Here is a 23,157-nt window from a genome sequence, read left to right on the forward strand (position 1 = left end):
GGTCTTATCATTTTTTCTTTTATATGAGATGTTAGGATTCTTCTGTTTGTTTTTTCTGTTGACTTAAAACATAATTTGAGATTTCTGTATATTTGAATTTTGGAATGGCAGCATTTCCTTCAGTGGAATTTTACCTGGGAATTCTGTTGGCCTGGGCTGAGAATTTGCTCTTTAAGGCACTCCAGAAGACCTGCTGAACATAGGACCAGTTCTTGTGTTAATTTGTCATGGGGTTCCTATCTGAGTGGTTAGTTAAGTTCCAAACTTAAATTATCTTGAGATGGAAGCTTGTTATCCTCTTTGCTGGCAGGTATTTTTTTCTAGCTCATTCTTTCCCTACTGCAACCTCTTGATAGCCCTGGCTATCCATGCATATGTGGTAGGTGATGGCCTTAGTTATGAAGTGTCCTCCCTTGCTTAGGTCTGTAGTCTTATTTCCTGTCCTGTATAGACAGTGAAACCCTATCCTTTATCAGTGCTGTAATTACTTGCCTGTTTAGTCTCATTATCTGACCCCATGTCACCCTAGTGTGTGTGTTTTTTTTTAATCTTAGAAGACTGCCATTTTGACTTTTAGATTTTTTTTTTCCATCTTTCATTTTTGTACCTAGGGTTTTGCTTTCTTCCTAGAAATCCAGCTGTATGTTTAAAATAACGTTTGTTATATTTTGTCTAACATATATTTGAAGTAGTAGGGCTTTCTGGATATTCCGCCTGTCATATTGTTGGAGCTGGCAATACTTTTTCATCTGTACAATGGCATGAAAAGAGTCAACTTTGGTATTGTTGTGAGGAGTAAATGAATCACATTATTCTCTTTTAAAATGCCAACACTAAAAAATTGCCATGACTTGTACATTTTTTTTTTCAGATAAATAACAAGTTGTCACTGATGTATATACAGTGCCTCATGGTAAATTTAAATTCTCAGTAATTGGTGCAGCCCGGGTGGTGCAGCGGTTTAGTGCCTGCCTTCGGCCCAGGGCATAATCCTGGAGACCCGGGATCGAGTCCCATGTCGGCCTCCCCGCATGAAGCCTGCTTCTTCCCCTCTGCCTGTGTCTCTGCCTCTCTCTCTCTCTTTGTGTGTGTCTCTCATGAATAAATAAATAAAATCTTTAAAAAAAATAAAAATAAATAAATTTTCAGTAATCAATAGTAATGGTAATACTTTTTGTTCTCCCCAAGAATAGGAGCACTACAGCAGTAATTACCTATGATTAGAGGTGCTAATTATAAGGCTATTAACAGTTTCTTTTATTTTAATTTTTAATTTTTTTTTTAAGATTTTATTTATTTAGTCATGAGAGACAGAGAGACAGGGAGAGGCAGAGACACAGGCAGAGGGAGGAGCAGGCTCCATGCAGGGAGCCCGACATGGGACTGGATCCCGGGTCTCCAGGATCACACCTTTGGGCTGAAGGAGGTGCTAAACTGCTGAGCCACCCGGGCTGCCCTACAGTATCTTTTATTAATAACATTGGGAAAAATTTATAGAAAGCACTATTTGAATTCCAAAGCAGTTAAAGTATACAGAGAAATGTACAGAATATTTGATTCTCATATTTTATGAGGTAAAGAGGTTCTTTCTGGAGTCTAAGCGATGTGCCTTTTTTCCCATTCCTTTTTTCTAAATCTTTTTTTTTTATTAGATTTTATCTATTTATTCATGAGAGACACAGAGAGAGAGAGAGGCAGACATAGGTGGGGGGTGGGGGGGCGGGGGAGAAGTAGGCTCCATGCACTGAGCCTGATGTGGGACTTGATCCCAGAACTCCAGGATCATGCTCTAGGCCGAAGACAGGCGCTAAACCTTTGAGCCACCCAGGGATCCCCATTTCCCATTCCTTTTTTTTTTTTTTAAAGAGATTTTATTTATTCATTAGAAACAGAGAGGCAGAGACAGGCAGGGAGAGAAGCAGGCTCCTTGCAGAGAGCCCGATGCGGGACTTGATCCTGGGACCCAGGGATCACCTCCGAGCCAAAGGCAGACTCTCAACCTCCTGAGCCACCCAGGAGTCCCTCCCATTCCTTTTCAAGGTGTGAAGATGATGTCGTGATTTTCTGTGAACACTCTTGGTGTCTTGGACACACTCAGTTTCTGTTCCTTTATTCACGTTCTCACATTTATTTTCTTGCACTATCATGCTGATTAAATATAGCAGAACACAGCATTATAGATGTGTATGTTCTATGTGCATAAGTATATATCCTCCTCCTTTTTTCCAGTTAAGACAAATTAATAAATAAACCAAAGAAATAAGGACACTATGGTACAAATTTTAAGCACTTTTAAGTATTGCAGTTAGATTTATCTTTTTTGGGTTTCATCAGCTCAGCAGAATTTTAGGTGGTCTATAATTAGGTAGATTGAGACCACTTATGTACATCCAGAATAAGACTAGATTAATTTTCCAAATAGTTAATCAGAGATAGAACAGCTTATCAAAAGCAGTGTAGTCACACAGCTGGGAATAGAAGCAGACTGTTAGAGCTGTCCTTGATCCCCAGTCTCTGATTGGGGTGTGTAGCTGCTGAGATAACTCAGGCAAAGCAGCACTTTGCTGGCTCTGGAAAGCTCAAGTTTTGGTATTCTCTTTGCCATTTTATTCCTTAAGTTTTTCAATACCATTCGAGGAATTTACAAGGAACAATCCATGCTACTCCTTCAGAGAATGTCTAAGAACACAAACTCTTGTATTTGCGTTATATCTAGTGTTAGGGCAAGCCTCTTCAGGGTGGGGGTAGTTGAGTTGAGGGTTGGATGAGGGGAGGATACAGTCAGGGCCTGGTGGGTGTCCCTGCAAAGGCTCTTGTTTCTGCCTCCAACTTACCGTCCCCTGACTCTGATCTACTGCTTTTTTATCTGGATGATTTTGATACTGAGCTTATTATTAGGACCAGAGTCCCAAATCCACTCCCACCCAAGCTCTAAGAATCCTTGATGTCTGGTGAGTGTCCTGTTTTGGTTTTTTTCTGCCACATCTTTATGGATTTGTTTTCCTTTTTGCACTTCATTACTAGAACTAGTGCCCTTGAAGAGTTCCTGCTTTCCCTCTTTCTTTCCCTTTATTCAGATGTTACCCCTGGAAAATTGGAGGCCTCGGTTTTGACTTCTTCAGTCATCACTTGTCCCTGTCGTGGTCGATAAAGTCACTGTGTCTGTCTTCAGCATGTATCTGAAAATGATTTCTTTAATTTACTACCTGTCTAGAAATTGACCTTAATCTAAAATTTTGTGTTTAGGTGTTTTATTGTTCTGGTCTGATCAATATGTCACACGGCTGTGAATTTTTAAATGATTTTAGTATACTTCAACTATTGAGAAAAATTTTACAGATTATGTTGTCAGAAACTCTGTTGCATATTGATGTTAAAGACCTGAATAGGACACTGCTCCTGTCCTCAAGGAGTCATATTACACATCAGTGTATAAACCAGTCGTTTCAGTATTATGCTTTGAGTGGTTTGCATGTGCACAGTAGTGATATGCATGTGTGGTTGGAGAGAACATTTTAGTTCAGTCTCTGGGGGTTCAGGGAAGGCTAGTAGAACTCTTTGATTTTACTCTTTGTAGGTACCTACTAGCACATTATTTTAAGGTGCCACCACTATAAAATTGTAATAACTTGTGTATTTTCTCAAATAAATAACATGTTGTTAGTAGTAAGAATTGCACCTAGATGTATATATTTAGGAATATGTCATGTAACGTTTGAGGTGTACCAGGGATAGTGTTGGGCAAGAAATTAGGAACTCAAACCTATGTATTTATTTGAATTTTTATTTTTATTTTTTAAAAGATTTTATTTAAGAGAGACCGTGAAGTGGGGAAGGACAAAGGGAGAAGCAGACTCCCTGCTGAGCAGGGAGCCTGCTGTGGGGCTCAATCCTATGACCTTGAGGTCATGACTTGAGTCCAAGGCAGATGCTTTATAAACTAGCCACCCAGGTGCACCCCTCAAACCTATGTATGTATATATGTATGTATTTACTTATTGCTATTTTTTAAAAGATTTTATTTATTTATTTGTGAGAGATACAGAGAAAGAGAGAGAGGCAAAGAGGCAAAACATAGGCAGAGGGTGAAGCAGGCTCCATGCAGGGAGCCTGATGTGGGACTCGATCCCAGGTCTCCAGGATCATGCCCTGGGCTGAAGGCAGGCGCTAAACCGCTGGGCCACCCAGGGATCCCTGCATGCTGTAATTCTAGTACTTTTACCTACTAGCCTGTTTGATGATCAGTTTATTTTATTTTATTTTTTTTAATTTTTATTTCTTTATGATAGTCACAGAGAGAGAGAGGCAGAGACAGAAGCAGGCTCCACGCACCGGGAGCCCAACGTGGAATTCAATCCCGGGTCTCTAGGATCGCGCCCTGGGCCAAAGGCAGGCGCCAAACCACTGCGCCACCTAGGGATCCCCTGATGATCAGTTTACATGAAACTTTTAACTTCCGTAATATAGAAGTCATTCAGCATTTGATTTATTTGAGTGTTACTTTTATTTTTTTTATTTTTATTTTTTTTGGGGGGTATTTTTTTTTAATTTACTTATGATAGTCAGAGAGAGAGAGAGGCAGAGACACAGGCAGAGGGAGAAGCAGGCTCCATGCACCGGGAGCCCGACGTGGGATTCGATCCCGGGTCTCCAGGATCGCGCCCTGGGCCAAAGGCAGGCCCCAAACCGCTGCGCCACCCAGGGATCCCCGAGTGTTAATTTTATAATGCATAAAGTGCACATCTCTTTCAAATTGTTGCACAGACTTTAGCTTAATTTTACACATAATTTGTAGTTACGCTGTGTTTTTTGGTCATTAAAATATTATTGCAAGAGTTACAATTTTTGAGTAATTTAAAGTCAGGGGCCTAAATTGGGAAAAAACTCAAGTGTATACTAATAATTCTTACTCTACAGGAAAATCATATTGTAGGAAATGTTCTTACTGGAATTTTATATATTTTAAAAATCACATTTTAAATTTACCGGTGGAGTTTGTAGTATATCAGTATTCTGTCCATTAGTGTTTCCTGCTGAAGCATTTTGAATTATCTTTTTTATTTATTTTTTATTTTTTTATTTTTTTTAAATTTTTTATTTTTTAATTTTTTTTTATTTATGATAGTCACAGAGAGAGAGAGAGAGAGAGGCAGAGACACAGGCAGAGGGAGAAGCAGGCTCCATGCCGGGAGCCCGACGTGGGATTTGATCCCGGGTCTCCAAGATCGCGCCCTGGGCCAAAGGCAGGCGCTAAACCTCTGCGCCACCCAGGGACCCCCTGAATTATCTTTTTTTTTTTTTAAATTTTTATTTATTTATGATAGATAGAGGCAGAGACATAGGCAGAGGGAGAAGCAGGCTCCATGCACCGGGAGCCTGACGTGGGATTCGATCCCAGGTCTCCAGGATCGCGCCCTGGGCCAAAGGCAGGCGCTAAACTGCTCTGCCACCCAGGGATCCCTGAATTATCTTTTTTAAATCTTGTTTAAGAGTAATATGTTAGTTGAATTAAAATTTTTTTAATCCACTTTTGAAAAAATTTCTTCATACTTTATTTGGTTCCAGAAAGTATTTAAGGAGGTTAAGTTAGCAGCTGTTTATGTCTTTTGAGTTTGTAAAACTTTGAATTCAAACATTGTGTCAGAACTTTTCTTTTTCTCATGTGTAACTTGTATCATTTTTAGGCAAAATGTTTCATGGATTTCAAAGCTGGAGGCACCTTGTGTCACATTCTTGGGGCTGCTTACAAGTATAAAAATGAACAAGGATGGTAAGTTTTTGTGTTTGTTTATATGTTTTGTTTTTAAAGATTTTATTTATTCATGAGAGACAGAGAAAGGCAGAGACATAGGCAGGGGGAGAAGCAGGCTCCATGCTGGGAGCCGGAGCCCGATGTGGGACTCGTTCCTGGAACTCCAGGATCATGCCCTGGGCCAGAGTTAATAACTCAACTGCTGAGCCACCCAGGCGTCCCTGTTTATATGTTTTGATGTGATATTTAAATTATTATTATTATTATTATTATTAATATTATTATTTTGATATTTAAATTATTTAATGTTAAATCCTCTTTTATCTTTGATGTTAGAGAATTCTTTTTTTTTTTTTTTAAGATTTTATTTATTTATTCATGAGATACACAGAGAGAGGGAGAGAGAGGTAGAGACACAGGCAGAGGGAGAAGCAGGCTCCATGCAGGGAGCCCGATGTGGGACTCGATCCTGGGACTCCAGGATCATGCCCTGGGCTGAAGGCAGGCGCTAAACCGCTGAGCCACCCAGGGATCCCCCGATGTTAGAGAATTCTTAAGGCACATTATAATGTGCAAAGTGGAAGTTTTATCTGGTTTTCTAATTTTCTTTGTGCTTACATCAGGAAAGATAATGAGCAACTGTTGCATTTATTAGGCAAGTTATTTCTCATATATGGTTGTATCTAGGTAATAGAAATACATAAATTGTATTGTGAACTTATGTTCTGGAAGATAGCAGTTTAGGTGTTCTGGTGAGCCAGGCCTTCAGAATGAGAAATATCTAGCATACTGTCCTTAGGACGTAGATGAAAGGAGTCCAGCTCAGGAGCACATACCGTTAAGTGCGCGGTGGTGCAGCTAGGAGTAGAGTCCTTGCTGCTCTTCCTGCAATGTAGCTTTTTCCCTTCACTCTTCTCTTTCCCTTTTCTTGTCTTTTCTCTCTCAGTGCTTTCTTTCTTCTCTTTCTTGAACTCTGGGTTTTTTGCCATCTCTGTGTGGGAAGCTGCTGAGACTAGTGAATGTTTTATGATGATGGTTCTGGAGTTCAAGGATGGTGGGGAGTCCCTTAATGTGCAGGGGGTTATGAGGGGATGTTGGAGGGAATGGACTCGAAGTCGTTCCGTGGTTTTAGTTTTGTCTATGAAGTTCTATATTAACATCTTTCTAGAAGAATATTCATATAATTTGGGTACTTTAAAAGTTAAGCTAATCCAATACTTTATAGCCAGGAAATATAAATAAATACTCATAATGATAAATGGGACAAGTTTGTAAGTAAATGACTTATTTTCAGTGAATAGCAAGTTGATAATAGACTTTGTGTATTTGCTGAACTTTTTATATGTGGATGGGTGTTGAACAGATATTGATTAATTGATGGAATGAGCATGAGAGTGTTGTCATGAGAGATAGCTTTCTGTTTTGCAGCTCTGCTTCTGGCTGTGGTATTGTGACTCTTATATGGTGTTCCTGAGCTAGAATTGACGGCGTGTCTGACTACTCTCAGATATGATTTGTACCCTACTGTTAGATTCCCACATGGAACTCTCTAATTTTCTTGTTCAGACTGTGTCCTACATCTAACCTGGACTCAAGGACAGTCTCAAAGTGAAATGACTTCTAAGTCACCATGTTACGGAACTTGCTTTGTGTGCTAGTACAATGGAATTTTAGGTGAAAGGATTTAAGGTGGTTTAGAAGAAGGACATGTAAAATAAGATGTCTTTAAATTAAAAGAGAGGCCAAAAAAGAAGTAAAGGAGACTTAAAAAAATAAAAAATAAAAATAACCACCCACCTATTTGGATGTCTGAATAGTCGCCTGTTGTCCTTAACCTAGTTTGTGTTCTCTAGTTAACCTCACAGTCTAATTTCAAACTTTACTTTTTCCTTCTTGTGGCCAAACATTCTTTTTTCTCTTGTTTCTGTTTGATTCTTTCTTCTTTCTTTTAGCTTTCAGTGATGTCAAGCTGGAGTATCATTTATGAGATTGAATGGGAACATTCAACAGACAGTATAGATTAAGATTCCAGAATGTTTGAATATGATCTTTTTGGATGTCTCTAAATAGTCAGAAGTGAGTGCCGTATTTGCAGGTTTTCTTTCTTTTCTTCTTCTTCTTCTTTCTTCTTCACTTCTTCATGAGAGAGAAAGAGAGAGGCAGAGACATAGGCAGAAAGAGAAGCAGGGTCCCTGTAGGGAGCCTCATGTGGGACTCTATCCCAGGACCCTGGAATCACGACCAGAGCCAAAGGCAGGTACTCAACCACTGAGCCACCCAGGCGCCCCTATAGTTTTTCATAAAGGATAAAACTTTGGGCTAATTTCATGTATAGTTGTATGTAACTGAGGGATACCGAACCAGGGGGATTTGGACATAGTATGGAAATCTAAAAACATTTCCTGAAGGAGAGATTATAGCCAAATTCAACTCGGTAAATGACAGTGTCTTCATGGAGACTAAGAATCCTATTTATTCTTACAGTTCTACATATATTACTGTGTATTATCCTAATTTACGTCTTTTAAAGAGATTAGTGATTGGAAATATTTTGTGTTTTTTTAGTTATGCTTGACAATGGTGAATTAGACTTAGTTAACATAAAGTTCAGGATTTTTTTTTTTTTTTTTAGATTTTATTTATTTATTCATGACAGACACACACAGAGAGAGAGAGAGGCAGAGACGCAGGCAGAGGGAGAAGCAGGCTCCATGCAAGGAAGCCTGATGCAGGACTCCTACTGGGACTGCAGGATCATGCCCTGGGCCAAAGGCAGGCGCTAAACTGGTTAAGCCACCCAGGGATCCCCTAGGACTTGTCTTAATGTGAGAAGTGGTTTTTTATATTTTCCTGTGACACGATTTGCTGCTGACATTTATTTCTTGCAGACAAGCTCAGACCTACTTTTCTTTCTACCTTAACACTTGGTGGTTCAGCTTTTATTCTCTACCTTCAAAGTCTCCTTTTGATTTTTTTTTTTGATATTACCACAATAAGTCTCTTGTAGTTGCTTTTGAACTTTAAGAATCACTTGAATACTTAAAAAAAATTTTTTTTTTTTATTTATTTGTGAGAAAGCACATGAGCGAGAAAGAGCACAAGCAGGGTGGAAGGGTAGAAGGACAAGGAGAAGCAGATTCCCCACTGAGCAAGGAATCCAACGTGGGGCTCAATCCCAGGATCCTGGGATCATGACCTGAGCTGAAGGCAGACGCTTAACCCACCGAGATAACCCAGGTGCCCAAGCTCGGTGCATTTTGTCTTTTGCCTTTTCCAAGTTTGCTTTTGGAGCCCTTCACACCACTTTACCAGAAATTAAACTTATTCTCCAGGATCCATTGTCCATTATTTTTATTCAGACTTTTTTTCTACATGTAGCTGAAGATGAGGAGAGAACTTCGTTAACTATAGCCCCAAGAGTTACAGAATTAGAGCAATAAAGCTAATGAAGGTCCTTTTGACAGGTAGTATTGCCTTAGATTGAAAGGCTGCCCAGCAGGGATCCCTGGGTGGTGCAGTGGTTTGGCGCCTGCCTTTGGCCCAGGGCGCGATCCTGGCGACCCGGGATCGAGTCCCATGTCGGGCTCCCGGTGCATGGAGCCTGCTTCTCCCTCTGCCTGTGTCTCTGCCTCTCTCTCTCTCTCTCTCTCTGTGTGTGTGACTATCATAAATAAATGAAAAAAAAAAATTAAAAAAAAAATAAAAGATTCTAAAAACCCATTCATTTAATAAAAAAAAAAAAAAAAAAAAAAAAAAGAAAGGCTGCCCAGCAGATTGCCAGAGGAAAACAAAGCAGAAGATTCATTAATTAATAAGTTGTCAGTGGAGACCTCATATTTACATTTTCTTTATTTCTTTTTTTCTTTGTTTGAGAGAGAGAGGGAAGGATGGAGGGAGCGCAGGAGTGGGAGGCAATTCAGAGGGAGAAGTAGGCTCCCCAGGGAGCAAGGGAGCCTGATGATGTGATCCCACGGACCCCAAGATCATGACCCGAGCAGAAGGTAGATACCCAGCTGACTGAGCTATCCAGGCACCCCTCATATTTACATCTTAAATGACCAAAGGTTCATTTGTGTCTCTTCTATAGGGCTGCATTAAGATTTAAAAAGGTTTTATCATTTTAGTTTTAATTTGCATTTCTCTTATGAGTAGGTTTGAGCTTTTTTTCTATATTGTATAAAGTAAAGCTTTTAAAAATACTCTTGGTAATTTCAAAATAAGTCAGATTAAATCTTTCAACTGAAGGTTATACCATATTTACCTGACTTTATTTCAGCTTTTCTTTTTAAAAGATTTTTTAATCAATTAATTTAGAGCATGAGCAGGGGGAAGAGCAAAGGGGAGAGGGAAAATGAGAATCTCCAGCAGATGCTGTGCTGAGTGCAGAGTCTGACACAGGCTTTGATTTTGTGACCCTGAGATTACCACCCCAGCTGAAACCAAGAGTCTGATGCTTGACTAAGCCACCTAGGCGCCCCATTTCAGTTCTTAATATCCATATATTTTAAATACTTTTTTTGCTTTACATAGCATATTGCTGAAGGAAGGCTTTAATCTGTCATGTTATTAAATCATTTTTTGGCAAACTATTTTAGTTTTTTTTTTTTTTAATTTTTATTTATTTATGATAGGCACACAGTGAGAGAGAGAGAGAGAGGCAGAGGGTGAAGCAGGCTCCATGCACCAGGAGCCCGACGTGGGACTCGATCCCGGGCCTCCAGGATCGCGCCCTGGGCCAAAGGCAAGCGCCAAACCGCTGCGCCACCCAGGGATCCCACTATTTTAGTTTATTATGGAAAATATAAACTTAAAAGTAGAGAGAATATTATAATGAACTGCTATTTACCTTCTTGCACCTTTAACTTTATATAATTTCATATGTAAATATTTCACTATTGCTTCCAAATGTTTTTTTGAAAGCATAAGTTTTTTGTGGGGGGGAGGGTCAGAGAGGGAGAGAGAGAATCCTAAGCAGGCTCACACTGATGCAGGGCTCAGTCTCACAACTCTGAATTCATGATCTGAGCTGAAATTAAGTTGGATGCTTAACCAAAAGCCATCCTGGTACCTTATAGGATTTTTTTCTTTAGGTAATCTCTCTCCACGGTGGGGCTTGAACTTACAGCCCTGAGATCAAGAATCACATGCTATACTGACTGAGCCAGTCAGATACTCCTAAAAAGCATAGGTCTTTTTTTTTTTTTTTTTTTTTAAATATTGGGCTCCCAGTGTGAAGCCCAATGCAGAGCTTGAACTCCTGATCCTTAGATCAAGATTTGAGCCGAGGGGGATCCCTGGGTGGCGCAGCGGTTTAGCACCTGTCTTTGGCCCAGGGCGCGATCCTGGAGACCCGGGATCGAATCCCACGTCGGGCTCCCGGTGCATGGAGCCTGCTTCTCCCTCTGCCTATGTCTCTGCCTCTCTCTCTCTCACTGTGTGCCTATCATAAATAAATAAAATTAAAAAAAAAAAAAAAAGATTTGAGCCGAGGGATCCCTGGGTGGCGCAGCGGTTTGGCACCTGCCTTTGGCCTGGGGCGCGATCCTGGAGACCCAGGATCGAGTCCCACATCGGGCTCCCGGTGCATGGAGCCTGCTTCTCCCTCTGCCTATGTTTCTGCGCCTCTCTCTCTCTCTCTGTGTGACTATCATAAATAAATAAAAAAAAAAAAAAAAAAAAAAAAGACTTGAGCCGAGACCCAGAGTCAGGCACCTAACCAGTTGAGCCTGCTAGGCTCCCCAGCATAGGATTTTTTAAAAAGCATTATAACAGTACTATTATCACAACTAAGAAAATTACCAATAATTTTTCAGTGTTACTAAATACCCGCTTAGTATTCAGGCTTCCCTCATTATCTCATGGATGGTTTTTATATTAATTTATATTTATTATATTAGTTTATATTTTTATATTAATTTATATTCAATGTTCAAGCAAGATTCATACATGGCATTTGGTTGATGTGTCTAAGTCTCTTTCAGAAAATTGTGTCACCTGAGTGGTTTAATAGGTTAGGATTTTGGCTCAGGTCATGATCTCAGAGTTATGAGATCAGGGACCCTGCTTCAGATTCTCTCTCTCTTGGGGATCCCTGGGTGGCTTAGCAGTTTAGTGCCTGCCTTCAGCCCAGGGTGTGATCCTGTAGTCCCAGGATCAAGTCGTACGTCGGGCTCCTTGCATGGAGCCTGCTTCTCCCTCTGCCTGTGTCTCTGCCTCTGTGTGTGTGTGTCTCAATAAATAAATAAAATCTTTTAAAAAAAGATTCTCTCTCTCTCCCTCTGCCCCTCCCTCACCTTAAAAAGAAGAAAAGAAAATTAATAGTTTTCCTTCTTTCTCTCTTCCCCTCTTTATCATCCTTGCAAGTTATTTTTTTTACAAAACAAGTTGTCTTGTAGAAGTTTCTGTGTTCTAGATTTTGTGAATATGTTCCCTAAGATATCATTTAACATAGTCCTTTAAATTAGTAGTAAAGTGGTCAGTGGATCTAGAGGCTTAGTTCGATTTAGTTTAGTTTTTTTTTTTTTCCATCAACAGTACTTCATAGACAGTGTTGTATTCTTCTCTCTGGAGGCATACAGTGTCCGGTTGTTTCTGCTTGTAATAGACCAGTGTTGATGTTCAGTGCTTAGAATCATGCTATCATTACAACTTGACTAAGTGGTAATGTTCAAATTTTGAAAAATTTGAAAGTAGTTATTCTAATGTATAATATAGGTTCTTATTGTTTTTTTTTAGGTAATTCTTTGTAAAAGACTGTTACTCTCTCATCCCTACTTTATTTATTAGCTAGAATACTGAGAAATTTAACTCATGAGTAATCAGAAAGGCAGAATAAATTCTTGATTCTCTGTTACCAGATCCATTTAGCTTTTAATCTTTATTTGCAGGTAAATCCAGGCAACCTTATTTTAATTTGTTCAGTGACTACTTTCAGACTATTTCTCAGATTTCTGGGAGAGATAATTCTCTTCAGCCTCATTATCTGAATCATTTATTAAGGAAGCAGTTTGTTCATGACTAATATGAGTAAAGGCTTATGTGAGGAGTTCTGAAGTGAGACATTTCTGGATATAGTTCTTTTATCAGAAGCCTGTGAAAGAGTTACCCCTCCTTACATCTCTCTCCTTTTATTGTGCTGAAAGAACCAGTGAAAGCCTGTCTGTCCTAATAGGGTTGTCTTGGTTCTTCACTCGTTATTTTGTTGTTCTGCCAGTTAATTGAAACTGCTTGGAATTTCTGACTGATCCCTTCCTTAGAAGTTAGGAAAGAAGGATACTAAACAACCCAGTAAATGGGATTTAAGGAAAAGTTCTATGTATCAAGGTTACGTCAAGATATGGTTACTTGGGACAAAGGTCCTCCTTACATGTAAATGCTATTTTTGAAGCTGTAACTAGTTTTATTACAAATTACCTATTTCTGTGTTTTAGTGGATACTTTCCTTAATTTCTGAATTGAAATTTTGCAGAAAACATTTCAGTCTTGTCCTAGCATGCTAATGAAAAAGTCATAATAAATATTAGACCTCAGTCATAATAAATATTAATTTCCTATTTTCTTTTTAAAACCACACTTTTTTGTTTTTTTTTAAGAGAGAGATAGGCAGGGCAGAGGGAGAGGGGGAGAGAAGAATCTTAAGCACAGAGCTTGACACAGGGCTCAATCTCAGGACATGGGGCTCAGTCTCACAAACCTGAGCTCCTGATCTGAGCCAAAATCAAGAGTTAGACGCTTAGCCAACTGAGCCACCTAGGTGCCCCTAAAGCCACACATTCTGTTAGTTACTGGGGCTACGTAGGATAATTTTCTTTTTTTTTTTTTAATATTTTTTATTATTCATGATAGTCATAGAGAAGGGAGAGAGGCAGAGACACAGGCAGAGGGAGAAGCGGGCTCCATGCCGGGAGCCCGACACGGGACTCGATCCTGGGACTCCGGGATCACGCCCTGGGCCAAAGGCAGGTGCTAAACCGCTGAGCCACCCAGGGATCCCCGTTACATAGGATAATTTTCAAAAAACCTGGTCTTTGCCCTCAAGGCATCTATTTTTGTTTTTGTTTTTTTGTTTTGTTTTCCCCTCAAGGCATCTAATGAGATGTCTTACCAACAAGGTGATTCTGTTGTGGGGCTATAACATTAGTGTGCACAGAAGACAAAAATGGCTTCATAGGGGAAGTGGCTTGTGGCAGACCCTGGAGGTGATAGTATCAAGCCTAGGTAGTGACATACTGGAGAGGCTGCAGAGTTTGGAAGAACCATTGGAGGTGGGGAAGCATTTTCAGGTTAGAACAGGATAACCTGAGAGGTAGAGCATAAGCTCTGGACTTGGACTGCTTAATCCTAGCTAGCACATGGTAGTAATGATTTTAAAATATTATAACCATAGGGGAGCCTGGGTGGCTCAGTTGGTTAAGTGGCTGCTTCTTGATTTCAGCTTAGGTCACGATCTCAGGGTCCTGCATCTCATGGAGCCCTGCATCCTGCTCCATGCTCAACAGGGAATCTCTTTGAGGATTCTTTCTCTTTCCCTCTCCTTCTACCCCTTCCCTTGGCTCTCTCTCAAAATGAATAAATAAATATTTAAGAAAACTCCCTAAAACTAACCAAAACAACCTATTATAACCATAGTTAACATTTATTGATCACTTACAGACTAAGCATACTGTCTGAAGGCCTTTACATACATACCTCATTTGACCTTCACAAAAACCTGTAACGGGCTGTGGTACTCATGAAGGAATTGATCCTTGGATTAGTAAATCACTCCTGACTATATAGATGGAAATGAAGTTAAGATTAGAACCCAGAACAGTTTGACTCCACAGCCCACACTCTAAATCACTGAGTAGTATATGCTTTCTCTGGAATTAAAAAATGCAGCAAAATCAGAGTGTTGAATAAAAAATTTTGGGAAAAGCATTCAAATTTGTTAAGATTTAATTATACGGAAGTGAGCAAGGATAGGCAGACAGCATTAGAATGTGATGCTTGAGTGCTTACATAAAAGGACATTGGAGAGAGTGAAAAGGTAAATGGATGAATTTACCAGATTTAGGACAATAGTAGGTTCAAAGAGCACAGACACTGATGAACTTGAACACATGGCTTTTAAGCATGTATAAAGTAAACTTTTCTTATACTTAAAGAATGGTATAGTAGTTCTTACTGCCTTTGGATCAGTGGACTATTTGCCTGTATGGTGTAAAATATCTTAGATTTAAGGAAAATAGAAAACTTCATGGAATTGGTACTTCATTTTGACTGGAGCGGATCTTAATGTCATAATATTTAACATTTAATGAGGATGTTGACACTGCTTTCTTATAAATAACCCCCATATGTTTTGTAGAATGCTGTTTTAATTTTTAAATCTTTGCAATTTGTTTGATTTGAGTGTTAAAACTAAGTTTTCACTTTTGTTTAAAGTAGAAGACACATTAACTAATGGTTTTCTTCTCTTTAGGCGGAGGTTTGATCTACAGAATCCATCTCGAATGGATCGGAATGTTGAAATGTTTATGAACATTGAAAAAACTTTGGTGCAGGTAACTGAGAAAGTTAAATTACTAAATTTTTTTTCCTTTTAATATACTTTCACTTCTAAGATTGGCTTTATTGGACTGCCAGAAGATCAAAGGAGGAAAAATTTTCTGAAATCTATTATTTTTATGAGTTTTTGGGTATTAGAGCTATAAAGTTGAGTAAAACTTGTTATTTATAGAATATTGATCCTAAACTTCTGGTGAAATATACTTTCTTTTTCTTTTTTCTTTCATATATATATATATATATATATATATATTTATATATATATATATTTTTAAGATTTTATTTATTTATTCATGAGATAGAGAGGCAGAGACACAGGCAGAGGGAGAAGCAGGCTCCATGCAGGGAGCCCGATGCGGGACTTGATCCTGGGACTCCATCCCGGGACTCCAGGGTTACGCCCTGGGCCGAAGGCAGGCACCAAACCGCTGAGCCACCAGGGATCCCCTCTTTTTTTCTTTTTTTTTAGAGAGAGACAGACAGTGTGGGGAGAGGGGCAGAGGATGAGGGAAAGAATCTTATGGGGCTTGATCTCATGACCCTGAGATCATGACCTAAAGACTATGATCTTTAACTGAGCTGCCCAGGCACCCTGATATTTTCTTTATTTCTCCTAATCCATTATTTGAATCTTTCATATTTACTATAAACACTCTAAATCTACTACTGGTCACTCTTTTATATGTTCTTTTTTTTCCAGGATTTGTTTCAGGGTTGTACCATAATTATAAATCTTACTTACTTATATATCTCCAACTAGATATAACCTGTAAGAGAGAACTTAATATTCTTTTCTTTCTTAGTATTTTATTGATGGCAATTTTTAATCACTGAATTAGCCTTCCTGGGGGGAGACAGCTGGCAGAAATTCAGCTAGGTATTATCATTAACTTGATGCCAGAGATTTGTCTCATAAACTAGCTAGCTAGTGAAATACTTTTTTTTGTTGTTGGTGGTTCACTGATTTTTGGTGATTTGAGGAGTTTTATATATATAATATAATATAATATAATATAATATAATATAATATAATATAATATAATATAATATAATATAATAGTTTTAATCATGCATGTTTTAACCATTGCTATTTGTAAGTTTTAGATGGGAAAAAAAGGTATAATCCATAGGCTTTATTTTTTAAGTAACTTGCATAATAAGGCAAAATGTTCATTCCCCTGGGCTCCCCCTAATCACTCCCCTCCCCCTAATCACTGCCAATAAAAGGTGTAGGTGAAAACACTACATTAGATTTGGACTGTTAAGATCAATTCAGGTAAGAATGGCTATATGAGTATCAATATGTTAATGTGATAACTTAATGAAAAATACAATGAATTTCTTTAAGTCATAATTCTGAATATTATGTTTTGTACTGCTGTACTTAACTGCAGAGAAATGGATCTGGGGATGGCATTAATGGCCTAATGGCCTGCTGGATACCTAGGTTTTATATTGAGATGAGGCTCCTACAGTCTATACAGTTTATATTCAACAACATATTCCCCATTTTAAGCATTATGTCTTTGTCAACTTTGGCCATTAGGGTAATTCATTAATGTGACATCATTTCAAAACCAAAAGAATTTAAAAATCTGTTTTTTCTTCCTCAGAGCAATTGTCTGACCAGACCCAACATCTACCTCATTCCAGACATTGACCTGAAGTTGGCTAACAAATTGAAAGATATTATCAAACGACATCAGGTAATAGACATGATCACATCAGAAAATTGTGTAGTAGTAAGTTTCTTACAAATCTCAATCATAATATCTTTTAGTTTCTGTGTATATCTGCATTGAATGAAAGTGATTTCTCTTTGGGTTCTTACAGTACCAAGTTTTTTCTGTCCATTCACCTCCAATTTTTATCCTAGAGTAGCATTTTCCCCCTTAGCATTGTTGGGATATAATTGATACCTAACATTGTGTAAGTTTAAGGTGTATAATGTGGTGATTTAATCCACGTATGTATGTAGAATTAGCATTTAATAGTCACAGGTATGAATTTATAGTCTTATGCAATTTATTTATTTTTTAAAGAACTCCTGCATGAGTGAACACAGGGGGATGGGGGAGAGAGCAAGACTCTCAAGCAGACTCTTCACTGAGTGCAGAGTCCAGTGTGGGGCTTGATCTCAAAACCCTGAGATCAGGGCAGCCCCGTTGGCCCAGTGGTTTAGTGCTGCCTTTCGGCCGGGGATGTGATCCTGGGGACCTGGGGTCGAGTCCCACATCGGGCTCCCTGCATGGACCCTGCTTCTCCCTCTGCCTGTGTCTCTGCCTCTGTCTCTCTGTGTCTGTCATGAATAAATAAATAAAATCTTAAAAAAAAAACCCAAAAACCCTGAGATCATAACCTAAGCTAAAATCAAGAGTTGGATGCCTAACAGACTGAGCCATCCAGGTCCCTGCACTTATGTAATTTGAAGAGAGTGTGGTCAGCATCACTGCAGTCAAAAAGTCAAACAAAATAGAAGTTGATGGCACAGTTGTTGGTAGGAGATCAAATATTGTTTCAAGTAAACCTATCTTCCCCTGCCACTCCAGTGATATGTTTTGTATTTATTATATATATGGACTGGAAAATTTTATCTTCCCAAAAGCTTACTTTGTCTTGATTCACATGTACCAGTGCTATCTTCAGACATCTTTCTCTTCCTCCTCTAACCTCATTTTAGATTGAGACCTTCGGTATTTACTGCATGTAGGTTTGTGGCTACATGTGTCTGAACTATAAGCAACCCCGTATTGTGGTAAACTAGTTGAGGAGATCTGGGTAGAAGATAATTTTCTGAAACAACATCATTTGAGTTATGGAGTTTTACTAATCCTCAGGATTAGTTGAGAAGCCTCTTGAAATATCTTCTCTTTTCTTCTCTAAGAGAGATTGCCAGTTGTATTGTTTCAGTAATTATAAAATATCATCCAAGTTCCTAAAGCAAGGATTTCCTATACTGCTTACTTTTGGAGATTTAGTACAGTATTTTTTTTATATAAAACATCCCTTCGGAAGAGAAAGGTAATAGAATTGTGCTGTCAGATCAGGCAGTCTCAAGTTTACTTCCTTGTTCCACCAGCATTTTGCCTTTGAACCAGTCACTTAACTCTCCTTTCTCTTCTGGACTGTTTATTGGAGGGACTGTCAAGTGTAATTTAATTATATGTGGAGTGATAGAAAGCAGAAATGGAACAAATTAACCTGCTGGCTCCTAACTTCAGCTGAAATTACCTACTCTTATTGCTACAGAGTTATCCTGGGAGAAGCTTATATATTTTCTTACAGTTAATACTGAACATTTAGTTCTCGTTTTTCTTAAAAAGTCTGGCTTAGTGCTTGTGTTCTAGGGATAATGTATAGAGGGATATAGAAGGATCTTCCTGGTTTCATAGAATCATAGGGAAGAGACCATAAGCTAATGATTTATTGAATACTGATGATTAGGCCTTAGCTCAAACATTTAAAATGCATTAATAACTCCATTGTTTGAGTACTTAACAGTGTACCTGTCACTATTCTTAGCTCATTGCTAAATCGTAACAATTCTTGTGAAATAGGTATTATTACCACTCTTTCACAGAAGACACTGAAGCACAGACAAAACTTAAAATACTTATATCACCCAAGTAGAAAATGGTAGAACTGAAGTTCAAACCCAGGTCGTCTGATGGACTCTAGAGGTCACGATCACAAACACTGTGCTCCTCTGACTTTTGCCTCATATTCATTAGATGTGACCTCCCATTTTTAGTGTCCTGTGATTATTCAGAAGTGTGCCCAAACTACTTAAAATGATTTATAAGTATTTATTTTAATTATATTTGCTTTATTATAGCTAATTCACCTTTTCTTAAAAAAAATCTATCTATCTATCTATCTATCTATCTATCTATTTATTTATTTGAGAGAGAATGAACATAGAGCATGAGCTGAGAGGAGGGCCAGAGGGTGAGGGAGAAGCAGACTCCCCACTGAGCAGGGCGCCTGATATAGGGCTCCATCCTAGGACCCTGTGATCATGACCTAAGCTGAAGGCAGACGCTTAACTGACTTGAGCCACCCAGGTACCCCCAGTTCATCTTTAGATAGCCCTAAATTTTAGAATTTTGGAATTTCTTTTCAGTTGGGAATAGCATTGTTGTGTTTTACTGATTGTAATAATTAGTAAATATTCATTGCCAAAGAAAAAATTCAGAAATACATTAAGATGCTAAAGATCCTTCTTTACGCCTGATTTTTAAGACTTGTCCTCATTCTTATGGTTTCTAGAATGAACACTTTTTTTTAATCTAAGTGGCTTTCAAAGAGGTGCCTGGGTAGCTCAGTCGATTAAGCATCTGACTCTCGATTTTTGCTCGGGTCATGATCTTGGGATCCTGGGATTGAGCCCTGTGTTGGACTCAGAGCTCAGCATGTAGTCTGCTTGTCCTTCTCCCTCCCCTTGCCTGTGTGCACTCTCTCTCAGATAGATAAATAAATAATCAGTCTTTTAAAAAAAACAGCTTCCAAATCATAATCTAGATTGTATGCAGTAGTTTAGTTGTGGTCTAGCTAGACCTAAGTTTAGTATTTATGTCACCCACTATTCTAAAATTGACTTAAAACAATAGTAGTGTATATACATACTAGAGCCAAGTCAAATGTCCATCCTGTATGTGTATAAGTTATGACTCATGGTCAAAAGCCTGAATTGATTCACTTCAGATAATTGTGATAATTTATGATGACGTTGGAGTAACTTTTTTTTTAATTTTTAATTTTTAAAAGATTTTAAAAAATTTATTCATGAGAGACACAGAGAGAGAGGCAGAGACACAGGCAGAGGGAGAATCAGGGTCCATGCAGGGAGTCTAATGTGGGACTTGATTCTGGGACTCCAGGATCACAACCTGGGCCGAAGGCAGGCGCTAAACTGCTGAGCCACCCAGGGATCTCTTGGAGTAACTTTTTAGAATTAGAAATACTCCTATTACTGATAAGGTTTCCTGGAGATATATTGAGAATTAGCAAGAGGTACTTGTATTATTTTTCTATGCAACGATATAAACTGTATCTATAGATAATTTACATTTTAATCGTTCTCACTAATATTTTCCTTGACTAAAAATAACAAAAATATTATACTCTTAAAACATAATAAATAAAGTAATGCCTTTAGGATTCTTAAGCAGTTTGCATCTGGCAGTGCATAGTTTGTTTGCCATTGCTTCACTCTTATGTTCATTTGCTTCCCAGGGGACTTTTACTGATGAGAAGTCAAAAGCTTCCCACCACATTTATCCATATCCTTCCTCACAAGAGGATGGTAAGTTAATTTTTTGTTATGAACTCCTCCTACTTCATTAGATTTTAAGTTTTATCAGAGATTTAAACAATATATAACCAGCATTTTGAAAAAGAGACTTTCAAGTATTAAAACACTTGCACAGGTTATTTATGTGTCTTTTCTAATTTTTTGCTGAATTGGGCTAAGCAAACTAATTCTGTGATGTCCAACTTTCTGATCATTGGACTTTGATTTCTTTCTTTATTGGTTAAGTTTAGATATGCCTTATGTAATAACTTTTTAATGTTTCCTGTGTAGCTTGTATTCTGAAAATTAAGAGACATGGCAAAATTGAAAGAACATGTTTGGAGAAGATGGGCTTACTGGCTAACTGAATGGGGCTTCTCAGCAGTATTTCAGTTTGGTGAATTTATAATGGTTCAGATTCTGAACTTTAGCTCTTCTATCCTGTAGGTCAATTTTGTCAGTGGCCAGAGTTCTGTAGAACTACAGAAACTGATTTGTTGAGAAAGAAAGTATGAATTCATAGAATAACCAAATTAATTTGAGAAATAGATCTCCTGTAAGGGATCAAGTCTTTTGGTTAACGTAGCATATCCCGTAGGACATCTATATAAGAAGCTAAATCATATTAAAATTGAGTTGGGTATTACCCCATGCTGAGTACTTTTTTCTGACTACATTTATGCAAGAAGTTAATAATAGAGATTAGCAGACAATCCCTGTTTAAGAAATATATTTCCAGGTAATCCATGGGTCAAAGAAGAAATTACAATGGAAATAGAAAATCTTTGGAATGGAACAATTATAAAATGAATAATAAGTACAAGAATGTTAAATTTTGTATAGCTGAAGCTATACCCAGAAGGAAATTTGTATCTTTAAATGTGTATGTTAGGGAAGAAGATAGACTGAAAAATCAGTGATGCAAACATCTTTCTCAAGAGTTTGGAAAAATAACAGCAAACTAAAGCTAAAAGAAGGAAATAATTAAGAGTGAAAATTAATTTTGTGGCAAATATATAGGAACAAAGTGCTCAACATTGACAGAAATGGTTCTCAGAAAAGATCAATAAGGCTATTCAGATCGTGCTGCAGATAAAGCAAGAGAAAAAGAACAGATAATGTCAAGAATGGAAGTAGGACATCGCTACAGATCTTACAGATATTGAAAACAATGATAGGATGTTAGGTTAGGTTTGTGTGGTTGCTTGATTGCTTGTGCGTTGGTGTCAAAGCTAAGAATACATGACCTTTTCCAGAGTTAATAAATTTTACAACTTGTCTAAGAGTTTTACAGTTTTAGCTGTTACATTTAGGTCTTTTTATCATCAGTTTGATAGCTACAGGTTTGATTTTATTTGTTATAGTAAAAAATCTCAGCTCTGTGAATATTATACTTTTATAAAGTGAGAAACTTTACCCGGCCTTTAGTATTTAACTGGTTGTTTCTCAGCCTGTTTTCCCGTTAGGTAATAGCAACTGGTGTCCACTAGATGGGAGTGGTGGATAGCTGTGATGTTAGAATACTGATTTCTGTTGCAGGCTTTGTTCTCTAATAAGGCCGATATAAAACTTTTAGCATGTGCGCTTTTTGAGAAAAATTGCCTTTTATAATTGTTACATCTAGCTACTTAGTGATTCCTTACTGGTGCTAGTTTTATTTTTTTCCTTTGTTTAATACAGCCTTATTTACTGCGTACTGATGCTTGCTTGGTATTATGAGTAGCTAGAGCAGTTATTAGGAGATAGCATTTAAATTTAATTTTTAATATATTGAAGGCCTTTTAAAAAATATAAGACATTCTGCACACTGTGTACAATATACCTTAGAATAACTATCAGGTAAATGTTGACTCTCAGCAAAACTTTATGCTAGGCTCCTTACAAGCACATATTTTCAGGTAAGTGTATAGATGATAACAGTACCAGCCATACACACATTAGAAGCTGTGTTGTAAAACCCTCGAAAATGCAGTATACCTTTAATGAATATTAGAATTTAAAATAAAGGTGATATTTAATGGGTCTTGATCTATTGGTCAGATTTTGGGTATGGCATGCTAGAAGAGGGTGCAAAATAAGCAAAACCATAGAGGTAATCAATTATGAACTTTGATGGAAAGGAAACAGCAGTTTGGCTATGTATCTCACAGTAGTGGGAGAGAAGAGTAGGTAGGTGAGAGGACAAAGCTCTGGTGTAAAGAGTTGTGTTTTTATTAGATGGATAAAAGTGATGGTAGATAATATTGATGAATTTGGTGAACAGATATGTGTAACTGTGGCTGTATTAGGTAAATTTGCCTGGGAGCTGATTTCTGGGATATATGATAGAAGGAAACTGGTCAGAGAGCAAGACCCTTTGAGATGTTCTGAGATAAATTACTGAGTGAAGGAAAGTCGTGTCATTAGATAAATATATTTATCAGGAGAGCAAAGGAAATTAGATGGCAAGCCAAGGGTGGTCCATATCTTAAAAGTCATGGGGGAAATAAGGGAAGCATTTTATTTTACTTTTTTGCAAAGATTTTATTTATTTGAGAGAGAGTGAGTAAGAGAGAATGAAAGA

At 38.0% G+C, this 23,157-nt stretch overlaps 1 protein-coding gene across 1 annotated transcript in view; it reads left to right on the forward strand.

The window, feature by feature from the left end:
* SMARCC1 (SWI/SNF related, matrix associated, actin dependent regulator of chromatin subfamily c member 1) overlaps positions 1-23,157 on the forward strand; it is a 169,436-nt gene that overhangs the window by 23,165 nt on the left and 123,114 nt on the right. Inside the window, exons 3-6 of the mRNA XM_055343264.1 lie at positions 5,685-5,770; positions 15,216-15,297; positions 16,915-17,007; positions 20,537-20,606. Coding sequence (XP_055199239.1) covers positions 5,685-5,770; positions 15,216-15,297; positions 16,915-17,007; positions 20,537-20,606 — 331 coding nt within the window. The remainder of the gene's footprint in view (positions 1-5,684; positions 5,771-15,215; positions 15,298-16,914; positions 17,008-20,536; positions 20,607-23,157) is intronic.

This window comes from Nyctereutes procyonoides, unplaced genomic scaffold (genome assembly GCF_905146905.1).
Source record: "Nyctereutes procyonoides isolate TBG_1078 unplaced genomic scaffold, NYPRO_anot_genome, whole genome shotgun sequence".
NCBI lineage: Eukaryota > Metazoa > Chordata > Mammalia > Carnivora > Canidae > Nyctereutes > Nyctereutes procyonoides.